This window comes from Brassica oleracea, chromosome C4 (assembly GCF_000695525.1).
Source record: "Brassica oleracea var. oleracea cultivar TO1000 chromosome C4, BOL, whole genome shotgun sequence".
Taxonomy (NCBI): Eukaryota; Viridiplantae; Streptophyta; class Magnoliopsida; order Brassicales; family Brassicaceae; genus Brassica; species Brassica oleracea.
The window spans coordinates 568,530-589,278 of NC_027751.1; the positions used below are offsets into that span (position 1 = coordinate 568,530).

Here is a 20,749-nt window from a genome sequence, read left to right on the forward strand (position 1 = left end):
GTCTTGCTGTTTATTATTCGTTAGATGTTAATATTATCAATCCAAAGTTATGTAATCCCACATTATGACATCAATGGTACTTTTGATGAGAAAGTTTCTTATTTGGCTTTGGAATACACAAGATCTAAGCTACTAATGTTAGAACAAGTATAATAGATTTTTCAATAATATCTAAGAGTTTATAATATTAGAAACTCTTCTCATTCTTTTCAGTTTGTTTACTTATATTAATATTTAGTTAAAAACCATTAAGATACTTTTATTGTGATTGAGAATGCTCTTAATTAACCTAACCTTTATTAATCTAATCTATTAATTTAGAGTCCAATATTTTCTATTGATAAAATATTGTCATTTAAGTTTTGGACCTATTCATTATTCATTATACAACATACTTGATAATGACTTATTTGATAATGTAAGATATTAATTGGCTTATAAATCTGTATTGTTACCATATTTTTTGGGGATTTTTTTTAAGTATTTAAATGTAAAGACTTAAAAACAATTAAATCTTATTGAAATAATTTGTTACAGAGGCAGTTACAAAAAAAAAAAATTTGTTACAGATATTTTAAATATGCATATTTAATTATCAAATAGTAAAAGAATGTTGTTGTTTTTTTTTGTCAACTCGTTTATAATATTGATGCCCAGTGGACTAAACGTTTACAAGCAATTTCAAGCCCAAAAAATATTACAATCAACCCATAAGCCCAAATGAAAGGATAATGATGTTTGCATGTGTGACACGTACTCCCTTTCGTGGGTCTGATCAGATGCATCGGGAATCGGAAGACGAAGCTGTAGCCGGAAACCTACCGGAACAAAGATCTCCCCCGCCGACTCGCTTGATACTGCTTGTTCACTCTACTATCCTTCAAATCGCCATCGATCTTCAAGCACTCATCTCAAATCGCTAGTAAAGGAATGCTGGTTATTTGATTCACCATAATAAATCTGAAAATAAATTTAAATATAATCAATTAAATCAGCTAAGAATTTAAAATATTGTTCCCCAAGTCAAAAGACGATATGACCGTTCAATGATGACTCTTTACAATCTCTTTACCATAAAGTGTGAATGATCTCAAGAGACCATACACGCAATATGAGATTCAAGTGGGTTTCTACCCCCTAAAACTTATAAAAATAAATTAATTTTAACGATAAGAAAACTTACGTGAAATTTTTTCATGTTGTATGCTAATTTAACCTCAATCACTTGCTTTCAGAAGCAAATTTAAAAGTGATTATTGAACAAATTATAAATTTAAGATAAACAAAATGAATAACCAACTAATTTACTGTCATATATTTTTATTTTTTTTACGACCAAAGGCTATGAAACACTGTCATATATTTATATACATAATTTTATCGGTTTACTAAAAAAAATTAAAATAATCCACGTTTCAACACAGATGTAATTAAGTTTAAGATCGAGTGGTTTAATTTTCAACCTAATATTCTTCGTTAGAAAGGATTGTATCATGGGCTCGGTTGTAATGGCAACCAGGCTTGCCTCAAGTCTAATTTGGGCTGTGTGCTGAGTTCATTCTTTTTTTTCAAAGCTTACTGGTAAGCCTTGGCGTTCGGTGGACCGTTCGGTTCCGGTCCGAATAATTCGGATTTTCGGTGTTATGTTCAGAAGTACCATTCGAGTTTTACTAATTATCGGATCGGTCTCGGTTCGGTTCCTTCCGGGTTCTAATTAAAAACTAGTTAAACTATCTAAATTAACTAAAAAGTATTCAAAATAACAATTAAAATAAACTAAAAAAATATTTTGAATATCCTAAAATATCTAAATCATTTTAAATATATAAAAACTTTAACATATTTAACTAATTTCAGATATCTTCGGATCCTAATTCGAATGTCGGTTCGGTTCGGATTATAACCAAACACCAAAGTACTAAGCTCATAAGTCCCGTTCAGATATTTTTGTATAACAGTTTGGATTCGGTTTTAGTTTTTCCGGTTCGGGTCTAGGTAAGTACTTCCGGTTGAGTTAAAAACGTCCAGGCCTACTTACTGGTATAGTAAATTATACATTGTGCTAATAATCCAATGGTTGGAAGAAAAATGTGATTAAGAAGAAATAATAGGGTCAAAAGCGTCAATTTGTCTGCGGCGTACACACGCAAAATTTAGCTGAAGGCGGTTTTGTTTAACCATTTGCGAAAATCAAAAAGTTTCAATCGGCCCGCCTCTCTCTCTCTTCTCTCTGTCACTGAGAGCAGATTCAAATTCCAGTTACTTTTCCGGCGATCAAGGAGTTAGGGATCTCGCATTTCAACCTGCGAGAGCTCTGGTTCGAGTAAGCACCTCTTCCTTGTTAACACAGTCGCTTGATTTTCTCTAATTTCGTTTCCGATTCGTCGCTTGTTTCTCTCGGAATCTGTGAAAACTCTGCTGCGATCTGTGCCTACGTCGTCTCGATTTCTGAATCCGATACCTGTATGATAGTGTTGTCCTTCAAAATCAGATAATCGTTTTGTTGCTGGAGATAAAGTGTAGTCGCTACGATTAGGGTTTGCTAATCTCGTCTCTAACGATGTTTAGCTTCAATTTGTATTCACTGGTTCGAATTTGTTTTCTGTAGTCTGTGTTCTCCGCTTGCTTTGATCATTTTACCAAGATCTAACACCGTCTGTGGTTGCAGAGCTTCGATCGATCTATTTTTCAAATAGGTTATACCAAGATCGTTGTGTTGTTTCTCTGGGTTGTGAAATTTGACATTCTCATTGATTCTCATCGATTGTGTTGTTCTGTTGATATTATGCATTCCTTATGTCTCAGAAGAATGCTTAACCTTCTGTGGTAATAAATTTTCAGGGAAAGATGAGCGAATACAGAAGCTTCGGCAGTAACTTTCACCCATCAAGTCAACCTCGAAAGATGTCTATTGGAGTTATGGCCGATTCACAACCCAAGAGACACCCTGATGGAGCTGCTGCTATTGGCAGAGCTGAGAAGTTGAAATCAGCCGCAGCAACCGATTTACAGCTGAACAAGAAGGTCACAGGTGATGATGTAGCTGCCAAGCAGAGGAGTTCAGCTAAGGGCACTGATCATGTGACCTCACCTTGGAGGTCTCCCAGATCTTCTTATCGGAAATTGGGCACTTTGGAGAATGTTCTTTGCAAGCAAACGTCTAGCTTGTCTGGTAGCAAAGGGTTAAACAAGGGACCAAATGGAGCACATCAGGCACCAGCTCGTGACTCATTTCAAGACATTCCTGTCTCTAGTCCTCGGCACAGTGATGATGAGCCGATCAGTGGCAGGAAGGGTAACGAGATGGATAAGAGTCCTGAGAGGATGCAAGAACCTCCATCTGCAGTCTTGCAGCAAAAGGTTGCGTCACAGAGAGAAGAGAAGCGTGGACCAGAGACGGCTAAAGATGGAAGTACTGATGTTTTGAGATCGAAACTGTGGGAAATATTGGGGAAAGCTTCGCCGGAATATAATGAAGATGTCAACTCTGAAACCCCAGAAGTGGTTAAGACAAACTCCAAGCTGAATCAAGACAAGACTTCAAACGATGATCCTCTTACTAAGCCTAGACACCACTCAGATACTATTGAAACTGATTCTGAAAGCCCTGAAGTTGCAACCAGAAGGCCGGTGACTAGATCTTTGTTGCAGAGGAGGGTGGGAGCCAGAGGTATTCAGAAGAGAACCAAAACTGGTGCCAACTTAGGTGGCAAAAGCACAGAAGAAGTGAACAACGTATTCACCTTTGAAGAAGGTCTACGCGGGAGAAATGGCACCACTGTTATGCCGAAGAAACAAAGGGGTAGGAAGAAAAATACTGCTGTAAAATGCCGCAAGGTTCAGTCCCGTGAAAAGGAAGAAGCTGATGGGATTCTGAAGGAGACGAGCAAGAGTAAAACTCCAGCACGTTCCGAGAGCACAAGAACTGGCAAAAGGTCTTCACTATCAGACAAAAAAGGAAGTTCCCTTGAGTTCAATCAACACACCAAAGCCCAAAAACAGAAACAAGATGTTAGCACAAGGGAAGAAGATTTTCAGCCATCACCAGAGGCTGAAACAGCAGCTACTCCCGAGATGTTCCGTGGATTATTTAAAAATGGCGATGAACAGAAAGGGCCGTGTGAAGTTCTCAGGGAAAAGTCTGTTGAGCCAGAAAATGACTTCCAGAGTCCAACCTTCGGCTATAAAGCACCAATCTCAAGTCCTTCCCCCTGTTTTTCTCCTGAAGCATCTCCTTTGCATCCTCGGAATATTAGTCCCGCTTTTGATGAGACTGAAACAGCAATATTTAGCTTCGGTACAAAGAGAACTCCCCAAGAGACAAAAGGCCAAGTGTCAGATAAGAGATTGCCTGTAACATTCCTGAACTCAAGCTGCTTTATTTCACTTAAAAATTATGCATGTTTGATTTTACATGTGTGTCCTCATTTATTTTCAGGACTTCTTGGAGAAGAAAGGAGACTATTCTTTCGGCAGAGAGAGTTCTGCCGAGCCAGATGAAGATTTAGTTCTCTCAGATCCGTCGTCTGATGAGAAAGATTCAGATGGATCAATAGAAGACTCCCATTACAACAGTATGCTAATTATTTTACACTTTCCCCTATACATTCTTAACATAATCCATGTTTACCTACTTAACTGATCTTCTGGTTGAGATCCCCAAGTAAGAGAAACTGCTAACGGGAGTAATAAGAAATCTAAGCAAGGCTTTGGCTCAGCTAAACGGAACTCGAACCTTAAGGGCAATGGACGTGTTACCTCGTCTTTGTCCGAAGGTACAATAAACATTTGTATGTCACTGTTGTAGCTGTTTATACTACACACTCATTTTGTTTTGTCATGGAAACTGAGCAGGGATGCATAAAACTGATTCCTTCCAGCGGTTTTCAGAGGTGGATGAAGATGAAGGCTTGGGAAGGTCTCTTGTTGGACATAATATTAAGTTTCTAGCTTATTAGTTCTTCTTTCCTTGAGTCTTAATTTAATTACTTATATGCCATGTCTCAGGGCTGTTGCATTGTTTGCTGTGGCTCTTCAAAACTTTGAGAAAAAGCTGAAATCTGCAGCCAAAAAGAAGTCTTCAGAAATTATAGCATCAGTCTCGGAGGAGATACATTTGGAGTTGGAGAATGTGAAGTCTCACATCATAACAGAAGCGTATGTTCCTTCAATTGATTCAGCATTGTTCCTTTTTAGTATTAACTCAATCATATTGTTAAACTACGCTACAGGGAAAAGACGAGTAACGTAGCCAAAACTAAGAGAAAGCATGCTGAAACAAGATTACAAGGTACATTATTGCATCATATCTTGATCACTGTAGTTTATTTTACAGTCATGAACGTTAGAAGAGCTTATAACTTTTCTATTTACCCAAAACATACTGTCTTAGTAGTCTACTTCTGATTCAGTGATAGATGATATATATACATTTGATTTAGGTTCTCATTAAAATTGTTCCTCAAGCCAATGCTATATGCTCAATACTTATATGGGGAGTAGAATTATACACTTGCGTGTCTGGCTTGTCTTAAGAGTTTAGAGTAGTCTTCATAAGTCCACATGCTGAATGAGAATATGCAAGATATGTCGTGATCGTTCACTTAACTAATCTGACCGTATTACAGAGCAACAAGAGAAAATGAGAATGATCCATGAAAAGTTTAAGGATGATGTCGGGAACCATCTTGAAGATTTCAAGAGTACTATTGAAGGGCTTGAAGCAAACCACTCAGAGTTGAAAGGAAGCATAAAGAAACAAAGTATGTTCACTTCTGTAATCCTTTCTTGCTTTTCACTATAAAGAATCATAACGTTGAAGAACTGCTGTGAAACATAATCATTTACGATAGAGCACTTGTGTAGACTAGATTCTTTCTGGCAAGAGAGCTTTTGAGAAAAAGTCTTTGCCTAAACTAACTTGAGGCTATATCTCTTGTTGACAGGAACATCGCACCAAAAGCTCATTGCGCATTTTGAAGGAGGCATCGAAACAAAACTGGACAATGCGACCAAAAGAATCAACTCTGTCAACGAGGCAAGCCCTTGTTCTAGCGCTTAAGAATCAATTATAAATATTAGATCGTCATGCTTCAAGTCGAATATCTTATAAATTGGTGTCTTTGATTTAACAGTCTGCGAGAGGAAAGATGCTGCAGCTGAAGATGATTGTGGCAGAATGTTTGAAGGATGATGTGTGTTAGGTTGACCCACCCCGAGCGTGTCTCTCAGAATCTATCACACACGTCTTAAGCCTTATATTCTCCACTTATGGTCTCGTGAATAAAAGATTTGTAGAGATTCATTTGCCTCCTCGTTCAGTATTGTTATACTTGTCTTAGTTATGTGAACCACTTGCAAACAAACTTTATTAAATGTTAATGGTTTGTTTTCTCAGCCAAAATAATTAGACCAGTAGTTTTGTATATATCTGTAAACTGAAACAAAACCAAACTAATTGAGGTTGCACCAACTCAACACGAAATGCTATGAACATGTATTTCATTTCAATATGGGTATGAAACTCAAAACCCAAATTTAACGGGTAAACCATTGGTTGTAGTTTCAGTAAGCATCGGATCAAATTGTATTGATATCTTATCTAGCTATTAAGATCTTTCATGTCACAAAGAATTCAAAACTTTTCATAGTTTATATTTTTGAATGAGTAAAAGGATGTTGAATAATAATGCGAGCATCAAGGTTATCTTTATTTTTTTTTTAACACTGATTAGATTAACTTTAAAAGAAACCATGGAGGTTCAGACAACTACCAGCCATAACGGCCAAGGAGATGTGATCCCAACAAAGAGTAGAATAGCCAAAAGAAAGAAACACAAAGCTCCAATTTGAAAAGATGTCAGTAGACACCTTCAGAGCACAATTAAAATCATGCGACATCGAGAGATTATATGCGAGCTTCCTTAGTAATCACTCCATTCTCGTATTTGTCCCCTAGAAAGAAAAGAACAAGAATCAGAATAGTTTTATGTAGAGAACTTGTGTGTGTTCTTGTAAATGAGATGATGCAAAAGACAAAATGTCACCTCCATACTCTTTCTTCACGTCATCAATGTAGGAATCATGCAATGTAAAGACTACTCCGGGTAATCCTGTTCACAGGCGAGAGAACTAATTGTCAAACAAGTTTATTTTCTTCAAAAAATTCAAGGAAAATAAAACAAAGTTACCCTTGAACTTCTCTGATTGTTCTTCAGTCATAATCGCTTGGAAGCCTTTGTAGGTAGTTGTACTTCAAGCATATGAGTCCACACACATTGAATGCTATATGAGCTCTGGGTTGGTCTTAAATCAATTTATCAGTTGTTGATTGTACAGCATTTGGGTACTCTTTTGTTTCTCGAGATTATGACATTTTGCTCCCTTAGAAACCTGATAGAAGTTGTTCAAAAAAAAAAAAAGAAACCTGATAGAAAAGAAGAGTTGAATGTAATAGAATATTCATTTCATCAATTCCACAACTAATTTTACCATTTGCTTTAAATGAAATAGAATTCTAATTCCATCAATTCCATACAAAATTAAACAAAATTCAAAGAAAATCATTTCATTATAATTTTGATCATGAATGAATGAAGTAAGATGTATTCCATTTTCTCATATTCCATTCATTTCTCTTCTAGTAATTCCATTATATGTTTACCATTTACAACATTAATTTAAACAATAGTTAAGGGTGTCAAAAATGAGCATGAGCTTATAAGTTTACTCAACTCAAATTAAGTTTTTTTTCATGAGCACGGGCTATGTTTTCTAGGTTCATTTAACAAACGAATTTAATGAACGAACTTAATTTATCTCGCAAATTATATGAGTGCACTTTAATAAGAAGAGTGATAGGCATACATGGATTAGCTCATGAGCTTGATTTTTTAAAAGTTCAAATTATATAGGTTGTGGTGCATTTAGTCCCACTAGTTCTTTGCTGGTTAAGTCTGCAAGCTATGGTTTGGATTTGTCTACAAAGCTCCTCAAGGTACTAAACCGGATATGGAGTCTCGCAGAGCAGAATGCTGCTAATATTTCTCTAAATATGGAGTTGGACAAATGTAGAACCGAGATCAAAGAGGTGATAAGAAGAGTGATAGGCGTATATGGAAGAAGAAGAAGAAGAGCTAAAGGATGTGTTTCGAAGGAGTTGGATGATGAGAGGAAAGTTGGAAGCAAAACGTTGTTTAACAAAACCTTTGAAAGATCTTACAACGACCCGATGATTCTTGAGCTAATTAGATCTGTTTCCCTCATAAGTATTCAAATTCTTCTTCTCCAGAAGAAGAGTGAACTGAAACGAGAGCTAAAAAAAAACAGTTTTAACGAGAAACTAGTTTTCACTTAGTAGGGAATTAAAATATCCACATTCCAAGAAATGATCAATGCTTATCTAAAGGCTGGGAGACTCGATGATGCTTTGGAAACTGCTAACAAGATGGTCGACGCAAATCTAAGACTTGTCGCTAGGTTAATGAAGAGCTGATGATCAATCTGTTCAGATATATTTTTTTGCTAATGATCAATTTGTTTAGATTAAAAGACTTTTCAATGTTTTACAGGTTTTGAAAACCGGACCGGCAGGTTCGACCGCGACTCGTTTAGTAAGCCGAGTCCGGTTCGATTCAAAACCCGGATTTCATAAAAATCGGGCAACTCGGCTCAAAACCGGTGAAACCGGTGACCCGAGTTGACGTTAAAACCCGGTTTGTTCTTCTTGACACATTTTAAATTGTAATTAGGGTTTTATTTTTTTTTTTCATTTTTTTTGTCAGAAAAAAAAACAGTTTAGGGTTTTATATCAGGCTATTCCTGGATAATAACTTATAAGTTAATAATAGTAATACTTAAGAGCCGTCGTTTTTTAATAATTTCTCGAGAAAAAAGAAACCTAAACGTCTTCTCGTCATCTTTCACTGTCTTTCACTGTCGTACACCATTCTCCATCTGAATTTTCCTTTGCCACAAAATTTGGACTTGCACTTGTAAGAAAAAGTAAGTAACGTGATTCTCTTTAACGGTTTAATTATAAGATTTGATATAACATATAAATATATTATTCTTTTGCTATTTTTACTAGTTAATGGAGGGGAATCATTCAGAACCAGATTTAGGCGTACCTTCTTCTTAACGTTCAGTTCGTCATAAAGATGACACAGCTTGGCGATGTATAACAGAACGGACTGAGCAAAATGGGAAGAAATATTTGATTTGTGACTGTTCTCAGAAAGAGAGCGATGGTGGAGGCATTAACATAATGAAACAACATTTAGCTGGGGTATGAGGAAACATAGATTCATGTACCAAAGTTTATCAATGGACTCATAATCAATCAGATCATATGACCTCTTTCTTTTTGAGAACCTGAACATATGAACATTTAATAGTTATATGCTATAATTTCATAGCTCTGTATTTGAACTTATTAATATAATTTGTATATGTTATACTATCATTGTTTTTTGTTTGGATAATCATCGGAATCGGGATAAACCACAAGAAAATGTGTTGTTTCCTGCTCTGACATGGGGACCCACAGACTAAATTTGACCTGGTGATATTAAAATAAAAATCAGTGGAAACCAAAAATAATAAAAATAAAGTTTGACTGCCGCTCGATTGTCAAGAAAGGTAAAATCCTTAAAGACACTAATATTATTTGCGCCGCCTAAAGGATTCTCTCTTTGGTGACATCACCATGAAAAGTGTCAAAATAGAAGTGACACTGTTGATTCTATTTAGGAACAAAAATTTAGTATGATTGTTTATTTGGTATTCTTTATATTAAATTTTAAAAAATTATTTGAGAAATTTTTTTGGATGATCATAATTTTTTGTATCACAAATATAATCTATAAGGGTTAAACTAACCAAAATGTTTAAGATAGATAAATATGTAGATTCAGGGCCAGTCATGGGCTAAAACCCGTAAAACTCAAACTTTGGACGCCACAGATGTTAAATATTTTAGGGGCGCCATTTATGTCTAGATGTACTTTAGTACAGTGGTTGTAAGCTACTGCTAATGTCTTCCTTTTTTTTTTTTGTCAACTCTCCATCTGCGCTAGATCAAGTAGTGGTCAGACGAGCCGATTCTTCGAAGAACACCTCCGTCTGACCGGGTCTGATATATATGGGAAAAAATATAGCCTCTAGTCCTAGTTTCTTTTGCAAATGCGTCTGTCCGATCATTCCTACTTCGAGGAATATGAGACAGACTCACATCCTCGAAATCATCATGTAATCTCTGGAACACTTCGATCTCTGTCGCGAATGTTGGCCAATCCACCGGATTTGTAGTCATGTCTACTAGGTCTGAGCAGTCCGTCTCAAATCGTATCGATGTTATTCTCATGTCTCTCTTTCTTCTTCTTGAGTGTTCTAAACCCACATTCTCATTTCTCTCTTTCTTCCTTCTTTCTCATCTTTTTGGTGATAATAATACTTTTCCCTTATATGAGAAAACAGATTTATACGTGAGACTTCTGCTTATATATATTCTAACAACTTAACTCTTTTGTTATGTATATTACATTAAATAATATGTTATAAGATAAATAATTTAATCAAACAAAACTTAAAACTATTCTACTGTTTCAATATCTTTCTAAATTTCTGTGAAAACAATTAAACTATCATATCTATAAATTACACATCGTTGTTTTATTCTTAATTTGGATTTAAAAAAAAAGTTATTACCAAATTTAGTTTTAAAAAGTTATTAAAATAGTTTTAGAAAATCAACCAAGTAAACTCTAACTAGGAAGGAAAAAATGCAGACAATGTGATCTGCAAAATGTTTTGGTGTTATTTTCTTTTGAAAACAACTTTAGTTTTATATAATATTTGATTAAAAATACAGTAAATTTTAGTTATTGGAAAATGGTAACATTTTTCTCGATTGCTTTAGGCGCGAGACAAGTCCGGACCGGTATTGTGTATATTCATAAGGTTAATTAATCCAAACTTAGTGTTTATATTTGAGGAGTGAAGTTTTGGAAGAGATTAAGATTTAAAAAGTAAATAAATACTTAAAATTTAAAATAGAAATTTTAAAATAGTTTCAAAAATAAATTTTCGAAACTCAAAATAAAATTTGAAAACATTAATTTTGGAAAAATAAATCAAAATCAAAAATAATTTATAAAAACCTATAATTCAAAAAAAAAATCTTTAAGAAATATTTTCATTGTGAGAGTTTTTTGGTGAAAAAAGTCTATTTTAAGGTCATTTAGGAGAATTGTCCAGTATATATTGAGACTAAAACTTATAGCATATTTTTATTATATTAAATATGATAGGTCCGTATATAGAATCTTTCTCTTCGGAAACTGGTCTCGTTATAGTTAGTTACAAAGATTCTATTTCTCCATATTCTTACGTTCTTCGTGACTCTCTCTCTCTCTCTCTCTCACTTCATCATCTTCTCGATCCTCCGAAACAGAAAGAGAGATGATGATCAGGATGATACTCCGCAGCGGCTGGATGACGAAGGTGAGAAAGTGATCCATTTTCTTGTTCTTCTTTCTTCTTCTTCTTCTCCTTCTTCTTCTTCTTCTTCTTCTTCTTCTTCTTCGATCGTCTTCTTCTTCTTCTAACTATTTTCTCTCTCTGTTTTCAACAGGGGAGACAAGGAAGATCTCTACTTTCTGGACTAAGGGAGGTGACACTGAGGCGGTTTGCCCATGCCAGTGCGGAGAGTAAGGTATAGTAACGATCGCTTTTTCTTCTCTTCTTTGTCTTCGATCATCTTCTTCTTCTTAAAGACTCTCTTCTTCCTTGTTCAGTTTCTCATAGTTCATAGATCTGTTGTTTGATTTTATCTTGATCGGTTTGTTTCTGATTCTGCCTCTACGTTCATGAATTAGAGTTTAATCAGTAGTTTAGAAAATGGTTACTCAGATCAGTGAACTCTATTGCTTGCGATTTAATTTATTGCTGCAAAAACTATCGCCTTTGTGCCATGAAGGTATCTGTATCTTCAAGCAGCTAGTAGTAGTACAGGGACCTCATACTTGATTGTTTTCCTTCTAATTGTTATGCAGATAATAAGAGATTGTGTTAATGTTTGTAAATCAAACTCTTCTTCACAGCTGTCTTATGCCTCTCTAGCAGTCTAGGCTGATGCCTATATAGTGATTGATGTTCTCCACGCTTCTTCTCATACTTTTATTTCTTGCTGGACTTGTTCTCAGCGCTGCTGCTAACGCCTATGCCAGATACTACAAGGTAACAACACCGGTGCAGATTTTGTTTTTCTCTGTAAATGGTTCCTCTGTGCTGTTATAGCTCTGGACACTGATTCAATCGTTTTTTTTAGGCTCAGCACATGGATCTTCGCATCAACTTGCAGAGGACCTCCCTTCTTCCCCAAAGGCTCTTCACATCCACTAGGGTACTCAGCAAAAAGAGAGGTGATCCACGCAACAAATACCACAACCCTGCTACAGTGGCGAGGAAAGCTGAAATAGCTAAAGAGATGTGGAAGAGAAAGGAAGAAGCAGCGAAAGAAGTCAACGAAGACACATTTCCTATAGCTGGGATTAGGCGCCGTCTAAAAGATCTTCTTGCTCGTGAACAGTGCGACGGAGACATGGCCAGACAGATCCATGCATTAACGCTCACCTCAGGGATTCTGCAGGTACCTGGTGATGCTTCCCTTGAGATAAGGAACTCTCTCACGAAGCTGTATCGACTTTGCTGTGAAGGGAAGCCCATGGACCCTACTTACTTTGAGAAACAGTTGAAGACTACGGACCCAACAAAATATTAAGAAAATGTATTTTCTTCTATGTTCAACTTGGTTTCATTGATATCATGTAAACCGTTTGAAGCATTTTATGGATCAAAATTTTATCATAAGTAAATGCATCAGAAAAAAATTGTTAAATAATGCACTTGAAATTATTATTATTACTGATTTATGTATTTTTTTTTTATATCGATTTTTTTAATATTTTTAGAACTGAAACCATTTGAATTTGTCCGGTAGTGCAGTGAATTATTAGGTAGTGAAAATATTAATCTATAAATAAAATGAATTAGATGCGTGTTAAACGTAGTATTATATATTAATGTTTAATATTTTTAAATGTAGAAAAAAAATTAGTCGTACTTTGATTTTTTTCGAATGCGTGGATGTTATCTTTATAAATTTGTACTTTGATTTTTTTCTAATGTGTGGATGTGTCTTTATAAATTTGTTTTCACATACTACTTCAGAAAATATATGGAAGGAAAATGAATTAGATGCGGCAAATAGACACCAACATTGTTTCATAGAAATTTTGGAGAAATAAATGTATTTATTATGGTTTTTTTACAAAGTCAGAACTTACATTTATATGTACCTTAACTTAATAGACTTACTTATAATTTTAAAAGTCAACCTAACTGAGATACCAAGACAACATAAAACAAAAATAGGAAAAAACATATGAATAACTCATAAAACTATCTCTTAAGCTATGTCAAGTCCAAACAAAAGTCCCAACGACATATGTAACAGCCACATTGCTGGAAACTAACTCCTCTGTTGTTTCTGGGGCTAGACGACGGCCATCGTTTTTGTTGATTTGCTTATGGCAGAAGAGACACAGCCAAGACATGGCAGGAAGATCAGATCCATTTACTTATCTCATCATCACCTTCTTTTCTCGGATCAGACTTCTCTTCTTTCTACTGAGATATGAATTTCCTCCTCTGTTGAAGGTTTTTACTTCAGTTGCACTCGCTTGCTCCTCTCCATATAGCTCAAGCTGTTGAAGCCCGATTCCAAAATCACCAGTTGGAGTTGCATATGGATTTGGTTTTTCAACTCCTGAAGACACACCAGCTAAGGAATATAATGACTTTTTACTCAGCATAAATAACCAGATAATGCACAGCACATACGTATACAATTCGCGAGAATTACCTTGCTTGCACGGTCACAACCCATATCCGTGAAACGATTAGCAGCCTAACAAAGAAAATAAAAGAGCATTCGTTTGTCAGTATGAAGAAGATCTATGTCACAAATATCATGATTCGTATATTGTTACAAATGAGATAAAGCGTAACAACATCAACACAAACTAAAAAATAATGTGTTAAAGGTCAAATTAAATAAGTTGTAGTGTGATCAATCAAATATACTACTCTCCTTCTTCAGTTAATTTTATCTTTTCCTTCACTTCTTGAGAATCTGAGATCAAATTTAACAATATATCAAGATTTTCAGTCACCTCGTGATCATCTTCCTACACATGATCCACGTTCAAATCAATCCCTTCACCTCTATCACCTGCACCTCCCAGAGCACTACCACTAGTGGCAACAAAAGCACCGAAGATTTCTCCTCCGACAACAAAGAAAACAAAACAGAGCTGTTATAGGTCATATCCTTATGACATCTACTCAGGTGACTTGCCTCGTGGAGTATAACCCGGAGGAAAGCCATGATTCTTGTAACACCTCTCTGCAATGTGACCGACTTTCTTACAGAATGAGCAAATAGGTTTCCCTTTGTGAGCTCCAGTTTGAACATAGCACACACTCGAAGGCAAAGTTGAAGTCTCAGACACCTGAAATGAAGCAGGTGAAACGGCAGTCGCGAAACTCTTCTGACTGTAATCTTGATGGAGGATGTTATAGACCTCAGTGAGAGAAGGCAGAGTCTTCTTCATTATGATCTGACGACGAATCACAGATATGATTCATTGAGGCCTACCAAGAACTTCACAATCTTAGCACGCTCAGCCTTCTGATGAAGCCGAGCTGCTTTCCCACACGTACATGGATCATCAGCTTCTTCACAACTCTTCAAACTACTCCACAGAGTCTTCAGATTGTTGAAATAATCAGAGAGGGATAGAGAGCCTTGACACAGATCATGTATCTCCTGCGTGAGGTTGTAAGTTCGTGGCAAGTTCGTCATGTGAAATCTACTATGCAAATCACGCCAAACGTCAGTAGCATCATTCAAACGCAAAATGCTATAGATCTGAGTTGATACCGAGTTAAGTATCCATGACTTAACAAGGCTGTTACAACGAGACCAAACGCGAAAGTTTAGATCGGATTCAAGAGGACGTGGAATCGATCCATCTACAAAATCGATTTTATTCTTCGCATCCAAAGCAATCTTCATCGCAGCTTCCCAATCATCAAAGTGAGATCCATCAAGTTTGATAGAGATCAGAAGCAAACCAGGATGATCAGAAGTGTGCATGAAAAACAGAGAGTGGATCGAATCGCCATGATCAACACCAACAAGAGCTCGCGACGCCTGAGAATCCGGACCAGAGATCGCCGGAGAAGCTATCGGAGCTGTACAGGCTGAGATACGGACCTATCGACGCAGATCTTCTTCACAGACACCATCGGAGCTTGAATATGTATGGAAACGAGCTCGAGCAAGCAAAATCAAAGAGAAATCGAGCTCAATGTTAGCTCTGATACCATATTACGTTCAAGCTTTCTTGGGAGAGAAGAAGGAAAGTAATATCAAAATATCTCTTATTTATTAAAATGAGCATTTACATGTATGTATAGTCAGCTGTACAATTGAGATTAAACCAACTAATCTAACCAAACCATTAAACCGGTATACATAAACCAATAATGTCCAAGCACAGCGTTCCCCAAACCAAATGCTCTTCCACATATGGTCCACCACCTCTGCCGCAGCTACAACCAACTCCGCCGACAGATTATTAAAAAGAAAGAAAAAACTATCTCTCTGCAAATATGAATCTATACAAAAAAATACTTCTGACATGAACACAGCCAACAAACAAATCACACCTACATTGCATTTCAAAAATCAACCTTAGAAGATTATTCATAGGAAAAATGCTAGTGGGAAGACCAAATCGGTGAACATTTGATCAAAGTCGTAACATTTCCACACATAGACGATCAAACATAGAAATAAAAACTCGACTTACGAGAAAAGAAATTGCACCCTTTACCTCAAAAAAAAAGTCTTAAAGAGCATTAATTTAGATGACACCTGATTGAAGCTCTCGGTTCCCTCACCAGTGGCCAATGCTCTAGCTACAGTGGTTGTTTGTGCCATCTCTCTAATCAGGAGCATTACCCGAGCTGGTCAATATTAGATCAAATATGATTTGATATTATTATATATGTTGAGAATTATTGATCGTTTGATTGCTTAACTAAACTAAAGAACACATAGAATTTGATCACCGAGTTCCAGGCCTCAAACCGGTACATTTCGGGTGGGAACCGTCTCCCACAACTTCCACTATTAATCAAAGGGGTTTACACAAACGCTCTAAACGTTCTCCTTGTATAAAACATGACACCAACAAAGAATAAGAAAGATCAAAGAAACTTTATCCCTTAGAGACATGACTCGAACAATGTCTCTTCTCCTTAGTTTCTTCTACTATTGATCTCTCTTAACTTCTCTTAATTCTTGTGTTTAGGGTTTCTCTCGGATTATCCCTTAAAGTTACGACGTCTTATATTTATACTCACGATCTCACTTGGGCTCAGTTTCCTTTTCCCAGCTGTTTAGTGCCTTCACGTCTTGTAACGTAATAATGGAAACAATCCCACCGACTAATCCACCTCCTTTGTTGGCTGGACAGATTTGATTGGGCCAGGATGAAGAGAATTAAGGCCCATTAAGCGGATACCCTGTAGCCTTTTCAAGCAGTCGGTCATGTTCATCAATCATTTGATAAGATTTTGACAAGAAAATGTTCTCAAAATAGGACCCGAGTCAAAGAAAAACTCACTTTTAGGCTCTTCAGCCTTGCACCATTTAATATCTTTAAGATTTTTGAGAGCCTCTTCATCACGCTCTGTGACCTAACACGAAGGAGAAGGACATAAAGGTAGTGTTACATTTCCATAGTTATAATTGGAGTTTCATACGAAATGAATACCAAAACTGCATATAGTCTACCTCCTCTGTTGATGAATACCAAAACTGCATCATTGTTGATCAAGGCCATCAAGCCAGAAACGTGGAACTCCTTCCTCTGTGATGTAACACATGGAACATGCTAAAATATTTTTTTTTCTTCCAAAACACTAAAACAAAACAACACAAGAAAAGACACAGCGTTCCTCAAGTTACCTTATGCAGTTTCTTCCTCTCCTTGGTCCTCTGGAGTTGGTTTGACTTCAGTAGTTCCATTCACAATCTCATGGTGATGTGCATTACAAAATACAAGGAAGTTTTAAGATAAGAAAAAGAAAAAAGTATACACAGATGCCAATCGTTTTTCATTGCTTGGTTTTGATTTAAAAAAGATGATAGAAAGACAATCCCACATGAAAATCTGTCACTAACAATTAACTTGGTATATAAAGGCTGATACAAATTTCCATGCTTGGCTTCAAGAACAACAGGGTCTGTCTTCATCATGCTTGCCTTGAGTTGAAAGAAGACATTAGAGAAAATTTAGAACCATTAATTCGTTTGTCAAAGTCTAGAGCTTTGAATCTGTCGTTGAAAGAGATTAATCAGTGGAACTGAGGTAAATTATCAGATATCAAAGTTGTTTCCATACCTCCGCATCGACCAGAAGGAGCTCTATTCCAATTAGGAGGAGGCCTCAGTGTTACCGGATTTCCAGAAATGTCAGGGGATACGCCGGCAAACAAATCGAGCCGGTGGAGACTTAACGGTTAAATATTTTTAGTGACGTGCAAAGTTAGATATGAGCAGGGTATTTCCCTTTAGAGCATCATCAGTGGTGCATCCCTACACTATATTTGCGAAGTGATTTTGCCACATGTACTTTTTACATTCAATTTCACAAAACAAATATGACATGACTACTGAAATTGATGACATGGTTTCCAGAAAAATATGATATAAATAATTTCATTTAATATTCATTTATATTTTTGGCAAACTTGTTAGAATATGCTAATAATTCATATGTTACATTCAATATTGATATTTCTTTTTGGTAAACTTTTTTTAAATATGGCAATAACTCATACATCATCTATAAAATAAATATATTCATATATAACATTTCAAATTTCGAATTATTATTATTTTTGTATAATTATACAATTTGTATTACTAAAACTTTCAAAAATTTCTACAATTTTTTAAAAATTTAAATATGTTCTAACCGTAAGATCATTAGTTTCTTATATATCTACAAATTTTATAAATATTGTTTAGGCTAAATTTTTTATAATTATACAATTTTATATCATTTTTATTAGTTTTATATAAATTAATTTAATATATATCAAATCTATATTAAATATTAGTAAGAAATTAGTAAAATCTATAATATTTAATAAAATTTATTTTTAAATATATGTTAGATTTAAAAAATTAATTCTCTTATTAGTCTCTCACCAATTTTATACTGATATTTGCATTTGATTTTGTTAATGATTTAACATTAATAAAAAGAAACAATGAAAAAGTGTAATTTGTGTTTTTTACAAAAAAAAAAAAGTGTAACATGTCTACGTAAGTTTCTTGCAAACCAAAAGAAGTCTCTTCTCCACGAATCGATTCTCATGTTTTTTCTTGCTTTTGCCTTTCTCTTTCCTCATTTCAGCATTTTCTGGCAGAACTCCAACACATTATCTTCTTCCATTGTGGATTTTCACCGGTTTATTGTCTTGACTCATGTATCTTGCCAATTATACTCGTTGTCTTGTGTTGTATTTACCCGTTTATGTATTGCTCTGTGTTTTCACTAAAGTTATTCTAATTTGTCATGCATTTGTAGAAAGGGCTTTTGTAAACAAAATAAGAACTCAGTCTAAAGGGATAAAAGCTTTTCTTGATAAAAAAAAATATAATAAACGAGCGGATTGGATTAAACATCATTATTTTGAAGCAGAGGTTGGAATAAAACAGAGTAAAACATCATTTAAGTTTTCTTTTAAAAAATCAGCTCTTCATTAAGATAGAGACAAGCCTTAGATTTGCATCGACCATCATGTTTGCAGTTTCCAAAGCATCATCGAGTCTCCCAGCCTTTAGATAGGCATTGATCATTTCTTCGAATGTGGATAGTTTGTAAGCCCATGGATCACAGACGTTCAACGATTCAGCCAATATCCACTTCGCGTGTGGCAAAGTATTCTCATCTTCGCAACACTTAGCGATGACGTTGGAGTAAGGTGCATGATTGAATTTGAACGTAACGAAATCTTGCATCTGTCTGGCTTTTTCGAATTTTTCGATGGATTCCTTTGTCATCCGGAGATCGCAACAAAAAAGTTCATGCATGGTTAAATTTTGCTTCATAATATGTAGTGGCCGGTCTTCAATCAAATGATGATTTTCTACCAACGACCAAGCTTCGGTTTCCTTACCGTACTTAAACAAGACATCCAAGAGTGGTCTCTTGGAAGCATCTTCAATCTTACCACTGGTTTCTGCTACCAAACAAGTGTAAATCTCCATTGCTTTATCCTCTTTACCTTTACTGAAATGATACTCAATGAGAGAAACCGTTACTGCGGTTTTGGTTACCGTTGGATAACCAACGTTGTTGTTGTTGCCATCTTTACTACTTATAAACTCCTCACAACAAAGTGCCCAGGCTTTGTCAAAATCTTTCTGATCCAAGAATTCAGAGTCGTACTCGTCAGGATTTTTTAAAAGAAAGATATCTTTAACCAGATCTAAAGCTTCATCATACTTCCCGGAAAGGTACAAAGCTTTGGTCAAGATACGGTACGTTTGGTAATCAAGAAGAGCATGATCATCATAGCCACCGCGGATGTGGTGATGGAGTTGAAGAGCTACGTGGGCATGACCATCGTCGCAGAGAGCTTTGACGATGTGGTTGCAACAATCAACGCTGAGACTGATGTTGGATTGGTTGAAAAAGTAATGGAAGAGATGATAGGCGTCCATGTAACGCTTGGCCTCGCACAAGGCTGCGATTATAAGGTCACAAGTAGCGGTTGTTGTTTCGGTGCGAGAAGTGGCGAAAGCGGTGAAGCGTGCGTACTCCACGGCGGTGTCGAGATCAGAGAGATTCTGGATCAAGAATCTAACCTTCGAGTATAGATGCTTCTCACAGTAATATTGATTCTTCGGGGGCTCCTCCTCCGGTGAGATGATGACATCTCCTCCGAGGATGATAGGGTAAGGAGGAGGGTTTGAGACAAGACACTTGTTTAGTTCGTGACGTTTTGCTTCCGCTTCCTCTTTCGCATCGGAACTGAGTCTCTCTTTCTCAAAAGCTTTACGGATCAGATAGCGGCAATAGAGGCTATTATTATAGAGTCTGGAATCAAGGATGAGGCTTAAGACGTCTTTGTAACGTTTGGCATCATCCAAGGCTGGGGCTACAAGCTCACATATAGCAACTCTGGTGGCCATGCGACTTTTTTCAGCAACTGGCGAGCGTGCGTACTCCACAGCCTTGTTTAGTTCTGAGCTACGGATCAAGGATCTCACCGTCGTGTATAGGTCCTTCTCATCCTCATAATGATTCCACGTGGCGGTGGCAGACCTGGAGGAGATGTGACGGTTTAAAAAAGAGGACTTTAGGAGAGTGCGACGGCGGAGTAACATCATCATCATCATCTTGGCTTCGATAGGAGTAGGCCTCTTAAAATAAAATAAAAAACTGTTACGTAATATACTCTGTTTTTAACCCTAGTTATTTATGAAGTTGGACAGTATTAAGATAACTCCTAGTTTTTTTTTGTAACTAAAAAAAAAAAAGATAACTCCTAGTTATGTTTAAATAATGATGTATTAGTTCTTAGTCCTTATCAATACATG

At 36.1% G+C, this 20,749-nt stretch overlaps 2 protein-coding genes across 3 annotated transcripts; one reads left to right on the forward strand and one right to left on the reverse strand.

Annotated features, from left to right (window-relative positions):
* Positions 1 to 2,197: 2,197 nt before the first annotated feature.
* LOC106342910 lies at positions 2,198 to 6,396 on the forward strand. Of its 2 annotated transcripts, none has more exons than XM_013781974.1 (10): positions 2,198 to 2,323; positions 2,842 to 4,353; positions 4,439 to 4,574; positions 4,656 to 4,775; positions 4,855 to 4,918; positions 5,008 to 5,157; positions 5,232 to 5,290; positions 5,628 to 5,762; positions 5,946 to 6,037; positions 6,135 to 6,396. In XM_013781974.1, the coding sequence occupies exons 2-10, from the start codon at positions 2,848 to 2,850 to the stop codon at positions 6,201 to 6,203; spliced, it is 2,331 nt and encodes a 776-aa protein (XP_013637428.1). In that variant the 5' UTR covers positions 2,198 to 2,323; positions 2,842 to 2,847; the 3' UTR covers positions 6,204 to 6,396. The 2 variants fall into 2 exon arrangements, with proteins under 2 accessions (XP_013637428.1, XP_013637429.1); XM_013781975.1 differs by having other exon boundaries at positions 4,665 to 4,775.
* A 12,499-nt stretch (positions 6,397 to 18,895) lies between these two features.
* On the reverse strand, positions 18,896 to 20,548 carry LOC106337790 (pentatricopeptide repeat-containing protein At3g60980, mitochondrial-like). Its single transcript, XM_013776909.1, has one exon. The coding sequence runs from the start codon at positions 20,546 to 20,548 to the stop codon at positions 18,896 to 18,898; it is 1,653 nt and encodes a 550-aa protein (XP_013632363.1).
* Positions 20,549 to 20,749: the final 201 nt, after the last annotated feature.

Excerpts from the sequence above, each read along its gene's own strand:
- LOC106342910 (XM_013781974.1), top strand. The coding sequence starts at position 2,848 with ATGAGCGAATACAGAAGCTTCGGCAGTAACTTTCACCCATCAAGTCAA. Across the intron at positions 4,575-4,655 it reads AGAAGACTCCCATTACAACA|ATCCCCAAGTAAGAGAAACT; the intron begins GTATGCTAATTA and ends CTTCTGGTTGAG. Across the intron at positions 5,763-5,945 it reads AGGAAGCATAAAGAAACAAA|GAACATCGCACCAAAAGCTC; the intron begins GTATGTTCACTT and ends TCTTGTTGACAG.
- LOC106337790 (XM_013776909.1), bottom strand. The coding sequence starts at position 20,548 with ATGATGATGATGATGTTACTCCGCCGTCGCACTCTCCTAAAGTCCTCT.